The 10,938-nt window shown below is 38.8% G+C and overlaps 1 protein-coding gene across 1 annotated transcript; it reads left to right on the forward strand.

Moving 5' to 3' along the window:
- The first annotated feature begins 1,831 nt into the window (after positions 1–1,831).
- skp2 (S-phase kinase-associated protein 2, E3 ubiquitin protein ligase) lies at positions 1,832–10,369 on the forward strand. Its single transcript, XM_028463154.1, has 10 exons — positions 1,832–1,947; positions 4,246–4,493; positions 4,575–4,686; positions 5,532–5,675; positions 5,751–5,885; positions 7,249–7,347; positions 7,422–7,549; positions 7,621–7,672; positions 8,083–8,190; positions 9,890–10,369. The coding sequence occupies exons 1-10, from the start codon at positions 1,934–1,936 to the stop codon at positions 10,098–10,100; spliced, it is 1,251 nt and encodes a 416-aa protein (XP_028318955.1). The 5' UTR covers positions 1,832–1,933; the 3' UTR covers positions 10,101–10,369.
- Positions 10,370–10,938: the final 569 nt, after the last annotated feature.

The following is a 10,938-nucleotide window of genomic DNA, read 5'->3' on the forward strand; positions in this document are numbered from 1 at the left end:
GTGCTTCTGGTGACTCTGTTGCTGCTTTTTCTCTGTGTAAGAATCAGAATCAGAATCATCTTTATTCGCCAAGTGTATGTTGTACACACGAGGAATTTGACTCGGTCAACTGTGCTCTCTCCAATAGTGAAAACATTCAATAATAAACAATCAACTAGAAAAGATGATAAGTATAAACATAAGTATAAATATAAACAGTAGTTAGACTAGAATGTGCAAATAACAAGATGATAATAATAATAATAGTATAAAAAAAATAAATAAATACAAAATAAAAATTAAAAAAAAATAAGATAAAAAGAAGGAAAATAATAGAAAAGAAAGATAAGATATAATAATAAAAGGAAAATAGTGCAGTAGAGCATTGATAAGTAGTGCAGGAGAACATTTAAATTAAAGGTATGTACATGAACATTCTCAGTGTCAGATTGATCCAGGGTTGTTATGTTTGGTTCCAGGGTTTTTTCACAGAAACAGGACTGACACTCTTTGACTGTTTAGTGTTGATCAGAGTGACAGCCTGGGGGAAGAAACTGTTTTTATGGAGGGTTGTTTTGGCGTACAGTGATCTGTAGCGTCTGCCAGAGGGGAGGAGTTTAAACAGATTGTGTGCAGGGTGGGAGGGGTCTGCAGTGATGCTACCTGCCCGTTTCCTGACCCTGGACAGGTATAAGTCGTGGATGGAGGACAGATCAACACCAATGATCTTTTCTGCAGTCCTGACTATCCTTTGTAGTCTGTGTCTGTCTAGTTTGGTTGTAGATCCAAACCAGACAGTGATGGAGGTGCACAGAACAGATTGAATGATGGAGGTGTAGAACATGGTCAGCAGCTCCTGGGGCAGGTTGAACTTCCTCAGCTGTCGCAGGAAGTACATCCTCTGCTGTGCCTTTTTCCTGGTTGTGTCTATGTGGGAGGTCCACTTCAGGTCCTGTGAGATTGTGGATCCCAAGAACCTGAAGGAGTCCACGGTAGCCAATTCCCAATGAACGTATTGGCTCTGGTGAAAGGTTATTGATGCATTTGAATATTAGTTTAAGAGAATATAATTTATTAAAGCTTTCAAAACTTAAATTATATTAAGTATATTGCAGTGGTGGTAGTAGATTGGTTTTTTTTGTCCATAATTTTTAATGCTCCCATTTCTGCCACATCATCAAAATTTAATGCCTTTTCTGCACTTTTTTTTTTTTTACTCTTTCAAGACATTTCCGGTACTTATGAACCCTTTCCATCACTTTTCCCCCTGATGTCTTATATGTTGACCAATTAGAAACACTTTTAACCTAGTTACCATATTTCATGCAATTTTTTTTAAATTTTTTTTTTTGCCAATTTAACCACTTTCACGGTTTGCGAATGTGGCCTAGTGGTTCACCATATGCCCATTATGTGCCAGTTTAAACCAATTGTTCCTCTTATTTTTTTAAATCATTTAAAGCTCTCCCCTTAATGGCCGTGTCTCCACATGTTGAGAACCACTGGCCTAAAGGATGTCAGAGCAGTGATTATTTCTTTATTTATCACAAAACACTTAAAATGATTACATTTTGGATTCAAATGCGAATGATTGAATCCTTAAAATATGCTATTTTGCAATATTGCGATTTTTTTTAGCTTTATTACTTTGTAATATTTATAATATATATAGTTGCTTTAATATTTATTAGAATTAGTAATAATTTCGCCACTATTAACGGTGTAGGTTGCTTCATAACCTTAAACGTTTTTAATTAAACTAAAAAAAAATTAAAAAATTAAATAACTATTTTAAACGTTAGTTTCTCTCAGTATAAATTAGCTTTAAAACATTTTTTAAAAGACGTGTGACGTCATGACGTTTTAGCGACGTGGTGAAAACAAGGCGCCGGGTTTAAAGAGTCTCCTCAGTCCACGGTTCGTGTTCACACTGCACTCATTCAGAACAGAAGAGATGTCGACCCAGAGGTAGGTTTACAGGTTCTCCATGTTCTCGTTTGGAAACTTTTTTTTTTTTTTTTTTTTTTAGTCCGTATGATCTGTTGAAGAGCTACATCTGATCCTTCCGCTCGGTTAATTAATCACATTTAAATAACTTTTAATAATAAAATTCCTGCTTAATTGTGTGTGGGTACTAACACTGCACTATAACTGGTTTGCTTTGAGCAAATTTAGGTGTATTTTGGATAGTTTTAGCGGTTTCTCTGAGCAAATACCGCGCTTTCCTCCTCTTAGGTGTTCTGTTTTGATTGGTGTCCTTCGTAAGTAGAGCTCGACATCTGGCAGCATAACCTTTATATTTGATTAAACTATCATTAAACCGTCTTTATAAAACTATTATCTCTGCTTAGGGTAAACTGTCTAACGTGATTTGAATAAATCAGTCATCTTATCCACATGTGTGTGCATATTAACTCATACTAAGTTAGGCAGTAACATCGTGTCCTGGTTCAACTTGTGACCATTATATCTGGTGATTTATTCATTATTTATGATTATGTCTAATTATCAGAGCTTCAACAGTAACTGAAACACATGAATAAATTAGATATTAATAGACACATACGTTTTTAAACACTTTGATGGGGGAAGCTGATCGCTAATTAAACTGGTTACCAATCGAGTCTAAACACTGGACGCAGAACATGGCTAATGCTGCTAAAACCAGGCTTTTACCGCTCTCATTCTTATTCTTACAGGTAAACTTGTATTTAATCTGTGTCAGTCAGTAACGAATGATCTGAAACAACATTTACTAAACGTTTTACTTGTTATTTTCACGTTTTATTCCTCTTTTTTTTTAAATTTTATTTTTTACCCACGTTGTCTTTTTTCATCAGATAAAACGTTACCAGTTGTTTCTCAACACTTAACACGTTGCCTTGAGCAGAGATCATTATTCATCTATTTTATTATTATTTTATTATTATTATTATTATATATTATATATAATAATAATAATCTGTTCTATACATGTTTTTCTCAAAGTTTCATGACAATCTAAATCCATACATCTATGTCTGAGATCGTGTAGAATAACAGAGTAACGAAACGTATTAAAACTTTAACTTAAATCCCAAAAATGTGGTGCAGTGTATAGACTATAGATAGTGAAAAGTATGAACTGCATTTTTGTTGGTAGATTTTTATTATTCAATTAAAAAAAAAAAAAAAAAAAAAAACTTTATTTAATTAAAAACAAATATCTTCAATGAAAGAAAGTGTTCAAATACTATATATATATATATATATATATTATTGAGACCCAAATAGGTGCATTTGAACACTTTCTTTTTTTTCTTGATTGAAATTTTTTTTTTTTTTTTTTTTTAAATTGAATAATAGACACAAATCGACCTTCATACATTTTGTAATAGCTTCAGTTTCTCATTTGTTCAGTTATTCTGGAAAAAAAAAGTTTGAAATGTCAAAATGTAAGAATTTTCAAAAATATATATATATTACTAAAATTAATAATTGGGGCTTTTTCTGACAGTCTGCCCTTTTCATATTCCTTCCAAATGTTGTTGTTATTGTGTTTTCAGGTGACAGTATAAGGCTGTGCGTTGCTATGAATCTGATGATACAATATATATCTTGATACATATATCACAATATCAATAATTACAAATTTTACTTTTACAAGTACAAAATGGCATGAAATACAATATATTTATTTTTTTAAAACTTGCGAGAACAAGTAAATAGTAACTATCTGTAATTGAAGTACAAATACCAGTGGCATATGTTTATCAAACTGTCAAATTATATATTTCTTAAAAGTTAAACTTTTGCTTCTACAACAGATTTTGATTCTGTTAAGTTCTTTAAAAAAAACCACATACATCTATAAAAGTTTCCTGTATGTTTTATAAAAATAAAATGCAATCAACTTTCATATTAAAATGCATTGAAGAATGACGTAGTTTAACAAGGTCTGATGATGCGTTCACTGACCCCTAGTTATGTTAGCACCATTAAATATTTTGTTTTTTTTTGTTTAAAAACATCTTCATTAAAAACATGATAAAAAATCAATTTAGAATTTTTTTTTGGATCAATACGATAATCGTGCGGTGAAATATCGCAGAATCGATTTTTTTCTGACACCTGTTGGTGACGAATAAAGAAAGTTGAACATGTTTTTTCCTTGTGGAAGTGTTTGTTTTGCACTTATTGCAGACATTTGAATAATTCATCATCAGTGCGTCCCTGAATGTGTGTTTTTTTTTTCTTGAGTCTGACGATGATGATGTTCTCCTTCAGCGTCCCGCTACAGGAACTGCCCTGCCTCCGCCTGCAGGGCTCCATGCTGCTCCACAGCTCTGGGATGAAGAAACGCAAACCGGCTCTGGTTGAAGGTCTGGACTCAGAGTGCACGCCCACCTCCGGCGCCTCCCTGCAGTGGTCCCCACCCCTCAAACACCAACGGGTCACTGACAAAGGCAAAGAAAACGAGGAGAACCGCTTTGTTCTGGGTCGCAGGTCCAGGAGGAGGAAGGAGACGAGGACAGGTAAAGGAGGAGGAGCTCTGAGGTCCACCTGGACTCATGGACACGTGCAGCAGGAGGTTCACACTGTGTGTTTCTCTGCAGGCATCTCGTGGGACGCCCTTCCAGATGAGCTGATCCTGACGGTCCTCGTCTTCCTGCCGCTGCACGACCTGCTCCGGGTGTCCGTGGTGTGTCGGCGCTGGCACCGCCTGGTGTGAGTGGAACCACACGCTGCTTTTCTGGGGCTCTGGATGTAGACAGAGTTGAGGGGGTGCGATCTGACGATATTAGATTGTGAAGGATTAAAACAGTAGTTCACATTTTGTCCCTTGCGGTGCCTTGTCTGTGTCATATGTCTGTGGCCCATACACACATAGCACATCCAAAGGTTTTTTCCTCTGCCAAATCACTTCATTTGCTAATCAGGCTCATATCAGCAGTACAGACACACCGAAGAATTTATCAGCGCTCAATAAGCGCAGACTTACGTTCTGTTAACACTCCCTCTCTCCCAGTGCTGCTCTCTCTGTTAGCGGCTTCCTGTCTGAGGTTCAGTCACATGTCCGTCTGTACTCTGTAAAACTCCATCAGTTCTGAGTGTTGGAAGCACTGAGAGATGTTTGAGCCAACAGCACATGTATTTCTCTTCTGTAACCATTTTAACTCATTGCTCCTCTGCAGCAGCTCAGCTAATTTTCTTAAAGGGACCATGTCCTGACTGTGGTTCAAAAATACTTTCAGCAACTCAGAGCTGCCCTGAAATAAGCAACACACATTTCAGCCTTAATGAAGGAGAAAGTCAAAAGTGGATCAAAATGTTAATATTAAGCTGCTATTGTAATCGTAATTGAATTGCGATTGAGTTCAGATAACTTACTTTGTAATTGTAATTGCTATGGAAATTATAGAAAAATACAAAAACAATAAAATTGTAATTTTAGTGAAAAAAATGCTGGTCACCATCATCATAATGAGTTGTAATTGAAAACGTAATTGAGAAATGGAATTGACCCCAACCCTTGGATGTAATTGAGTATTGACTTGTTGACTTGTGTTCAGGTCTGATCAGTCCCTGTGGATCAGTGTGGATCTGGAGGGTCTCACACACTCGGGTCCAGCTCTGCAGTCGGTTCTGAACACGGGCGTGTCCAGGCTGCGCTGCCCTCGCTGCTGCGTGGACCAGATGCTCTTCTCTGGTTCTGGGTGAGTCCGAGTGCTGCTGCTGGTTCTACACCTGGTCCTAGTTCTGCTCAGAACTGACCCGTGTTGTGTTTCCAGCCCCCTACAGATGGTTGAGATGGATCTGTCCAGCTCCATCATCCCCCCCTCGGCCCTGCAGAGCATCGTCAGCCGCTGTAGACGACTGCAGCGTCTGAGCCTGGAGGGTCTGACGCTATCAGACGCCATTTTAGAGTGAGTAGCACTCGTCTCACACCAACAGAACAACCTCGCCCTGTTTCTGGAATAACAATTTCTTCATGTCTCTCACCCGTAATGAAAATGTATTTAACAAAAAGTCTGTTTAATGTGTTACTGATAAACACAATATGTGCACCTTTTTATTAAAAAAAAATAATAATTTAAAGGACTTTTAAGAACGATGGAGAGTAGCCATTTTGGTCAGGATATGACACACGTTCGTTGAGTCCTGTTAGCTGTTGTTGCTAGGCAACGGTGTTTTGTTGGTCTACAGTTTCTGAACAATAAAGTGTAAAGCCAATGGTTGCTATAACAATAAGCGAAAAACAAAACGGAAACATTTCTTTTGCATCTCTGAGCCAAATAACGACACTAAGTCAGAGTTATCCAGACGTTGGCTCCATAATATTGGTACGGGATACACACTTAAAACGTTCTGACGAAATTCTGTGGTATGGAGCGCTTCAAGCTGAGCTGCTATGAGAGGGATCAGTGGGCTGAGCTAATGGGCTAAGCTTATGGGCACCAAGAAAAAGTTAAGTCTGAAACCAGACGCAGCCCCGACACAATTCCTTCACAGAAAGTCTCAATGCAGCTTATAATCATACTTGTTCAGAGCACTGCTACGTTTCTGCTTACAGGGGATACTATGGGGGGTGTCATGGCACTAACCACACCCCCACCAGATTGTTCCCTCTTATTTCCTTGCGGCTAAATGATGAGCTGTTACCTGTTGGTTAGGGTGCCATCAGGTGCTAATCCTCAGAGGTAGTGGAGCATCATCCCATCCATGAACAGACGTCCTTTCACGCAGCTTTCATCCCAGTTTCTAACCATATTTGTGCACTTCCAACACCTAACTACTCAGCCATGGCTCGTTTCTGCTGCTAACAACAGCTCTGTCCGTTGAGCTAATTGTGCATGCTGAGTGGGTGCAGGTAGTTGGTGAGAAAGGTGATATTTAATTCTCTCCTAACAAACAACCTGGATTCTGCACTTTTATTGCTGAAGGAGAAGTTACACATGGCTGCTTCACGCAAAAAACAGAAAAACTACACTTCCTACTATGTAAACAGACCTGTTGCACTTCTACCTCCCACAATGCACCATTTATTTAAAGCAGCAGGCTGGGCTGATCAACGAACGTGCTTCATATCCTGTCCAAAATGGTGACTCTCCATAGTTGTTGCCTGAAAGTATAAAATTCTTCTAAAAAGTCTTTTTAATGCGGTTTTTTTTTTTCTAAAAAAGGTGCACATATTTTGTTTATTGGTAATACATTAAACACATTTTTTGTTATATACATTTTCAAAAGCTAATGTATCTATTCTAACTGTGCGTGTGGTGGATGTTGCAGATCTCTGGCTCTGAACTCTAACCTGCAGCAGGTGAATCTGAGCGGCTGTTCTGGCTTCTCTGCGTCTGCTCTGAGCGATATGCTGCGCCGCTGCAGCAGGTCAGACCATCGTCATCATCCTCGGTGCTCTGTTCATGACACTCACACTCACTGCTCCCTGTTGTGTGTCCCAGTGTGGAGCAGCTCAACGTGTCCTGGTGTGACTTCAGCAGAGAACACGTGGAGGCTGTGGTGGCTAACGTTAGCTCAGCGGTGACTCAGCTCAACTTGAGCGGATACAGAGAGAGTCTGACTCTGAACGGTGAGATTCACAGGAGTTAGACACACCCAGCAATGCTCAGCACTACACCTATACCTGTGTGTGTGTTTCAGAGGTGACGATACTGGTGGAGCGATGCCCTCGGATTCAAACCTTAGACCTCAGGTGAGTGTGCGTTCACAGATGTCAGCAGAACAGAAAACTTTACCTGATGGTGTATCACTTCAGCTGGTCATCATTACAAGTGATGACTCTTTAAATGAAGCGCTGCACTCATTTCTAGTTATCATACATCTGTGCTTAGTCAGTCACAGGATAACATGACGACCAGATTGATCCTAACAGCAGCTGCTCATTGTGAGCCATGTTCAGCATCATCCTCCTAAAGTCGGGCGCTATAAAATCCTTTTTATTTCTTTCCAAATTTTGTGTTTTCCACATTCTTTTTTTTTTAAATTACTCATTTTTTATAGAATATTTTAGCATTTTTTTCAGGCATGTATGTCAAAAATAAAAACGTGTTCTCCTGATGAGTGTGTGTGTGTTAATGATGTAATTGTGTGTGTGTGTTGCAGTGACAGCACGCTGCTGACAGCAGAGAGTTTCTCTGTCCTTGAAGAGCTGAAGTTTCTTCATCACCTCTCCTTAAGTCGCTGTTATAACATTCACCTCGCTGCTCTCACGTAAGTACACACACACACACAGATATAGGGGTGTGCATTGCCATGAATGATTTGCATGTCACGATACGATATATCCTGATACTAAACAATACAGTATACATCACGATATATCGCAATATCAATAATTACACATTTCACCTCATTTTTTTTAACTTGCGAGAACAAATAAATTGTAACTGTAATTTAATGAAAAACAAGTGTTATGTTTATCAAACTGTCAAATTACATTTTTCAAAAAAGTTTAACTTCTGTTTCTACAACAGATTCTGATTCTGTTAAGTTCCTAAATTATTTAATAACCACATGCATTTATAAAAGTGCCCAGTTAATAAAGTACAATCAACTTCCAGCTAAAATGCATTGAGGGTTGAGGTGGTTTACCGAGGTCTGATGGTGCGTTCACTGACACCTAGTGAAAGGGAGTTTACATGCTATGCAGATGTTAGCGACATTAAATGGTTTTTTTTTTCGTTAAAACATTTTTTAAAAAAATCTATTTGGACATTTTGTTTAGTCACACGCGTTTTGTGTGTATCCTCGTTGTCATCTTCTTCTTCTGTATTTACGGTAGAGTGGAACCCACAAGCCATATTACTGCCCTCCACTGGTCTTTATATTAACCACTAAATCCTCCCGTATATTCCACTGTCATGCAGGAACTGCAGCACAGCCTTAAAAATCATCTGACAGCCATTGCACAAGTAAATCAGAGGGGCGGGGCTTTTGCAAAAGGTCAATTATCCATTTTAGGGGAAAGTGTTTTTGTTTTTTTCTCTGTGTGGATGAAGCCTTAATGACGGCCTTCATGACACCTTATTCATGCTAATGACGACGTAATGTCAGCCTTATGTATAAAACTTTAAGTAAAGTGTAACCGATGTTTCACAGCTGTGACTCTGTTTGCATTAATTGATCTGCTAGCATTGAAAGGACTTTGCTTTAAAGAGATTATCTGGAGGATTAAAGAGAGAAAATTCAAAAGCGAACGTCTCGATGTCCCTCCCTAAACAGCTCCACTTCTTCTGCCTATCTACCAGAAGCCACGCCTCTACTTTTGTGCACACGCATAGCGGAACTTAACAATGTTTAACACACCAACACACGTGTAGTATTATTTTTCACTAATAAAACACTTATGGTGTTTTGATTAAAACATGTTTATTACCTGTCCATGAGAAATATTGCCAAATCAGGGTCCGTTTGGAATCCTTTTAAAAGTCTCAAGTCCCTCCCCCTTTGAAATGCAGCTCCCAGATAAATTCTGTTTATCCACAAGCTTTGTACCCAGACTTTTCTTTAGTTTTTTATTAGAAGCTTTAGAGTTTGGAGCGCTCCTCCATGATGCTATGCTGCTCAGTGATATCTGTTTGCTGTTGTGACGTACGGCCTTGTTTCCGTGCACAGTTTACATACGCGCATTCATTTTGATTTACAGTCTGTGATACAGGAAGTCGAAGCCTATTGGCTGGGCGATCACAGTGCGATTTTCTATTTGTATAGGGATTTATAGGACGAAGGAAGGACTTGTATACATTGACATATATGAATGACCACCGGCAGTAGACCATAGTAAAAAAACTAGTTTGGCTTTTTTTTTTGCTTTTCAAAAGAATGATACATAAACATAGATTTCTCAGAAACTCTGTTACACACTGTTCTCCTCATTTTCACATCATTGTGTGTGTGGGTGCGTTTTCAGAGATCTGGGTCGGACCCTGCCCGCCCTGGTCCTGCTGGATGTCTTCGGGCTGCTACAGGACACCCAGCTCCAGTCCCTGAAGAAGGAAATGACTCACGTCAGCATCAATGCTCGCCCCTTCTCCAGCATCGCCCGACCCACGCCAAGCTCCGCCCTCTCCGGGGACCCCACCATGTGGGGGAGGAGGTGCCGGCTGAGCATCAGAGTGTGAGAAGAAGTGATCATGTTGAACGTGGTCGAGGGTTCGAGTCCCAATTGGGTTCGGTTTTTCATCCTTAGAATGAAGGGTGTTTTTAAAGAAGAGTTGGTTTTAATGTTTTTCTACAGAGAATGATGGGAAATCACCTCCATCTGGCGCATGCTCACAGTGCAGTGTGTGTTTGACCAGCAGGGGGCGTGGTTCAGGCTGCGTGTTGCACTAACGCAGTTTGAAGCTGTAAACAGTGTTTTTATCTCCTCAGTAAAAGTGTTGAACCTGAAGTCTGACTCTCAACATCTGTCCCTAGGGATGTAACGATTCACTCAACTCCCGATACGATTCGATTCACGATACTGGGTTCATGATATAATTCTCACATGATTTATTTTACAAAATGGGACTGTAGTCAAATGATGACTGAAAAATATTCCTTTATTTTTTGGGGGGAAAAAACTAGAAAATACTGTATTATTTTCCTTTTATTTTTCATTGTCAAAATAATCCCTTGATAAACTATTCAAAACAATCCAATTTAACTTAAAATAAATCTTGAATGAAATAAATAAATGATCAATACAAATGAAGAAGCTTATTAATTTAAATTCTGGTTCTATAGTAAACAATGCAAAACTGCATAATAGTTCTTTTTGTTTTTAAAAGTGCAACTGAAAATGTATTTTGTGCCTTGTGTACTGTATTTACAGCAGATATTTGTTTGGACCAGCAGAGGGCGCTAGTAACCCAGTGGTCAGTTGGCATGCAGATATTCTGTGCAGTGAAGAAGAGATGCTATGCGCTAGCAGACAGAGCTAATAGAAAAACGTGACTTTTACAGATTTTCTTTTGGTGC

Source organism: Gouania willdenowi, chromosome 12 (assembly GCF_900634775.1).
Source record: "Gouania willdenowi chromosome 12, fGouWil2.1, whole genome shotgun sequence".
Lineage (NCBI taxonomy): Eukaryota > Metazoa > Chordata > Actinopteri > Blenniiformes > Gobiesocidae > Gouania > Gouania willdenowi.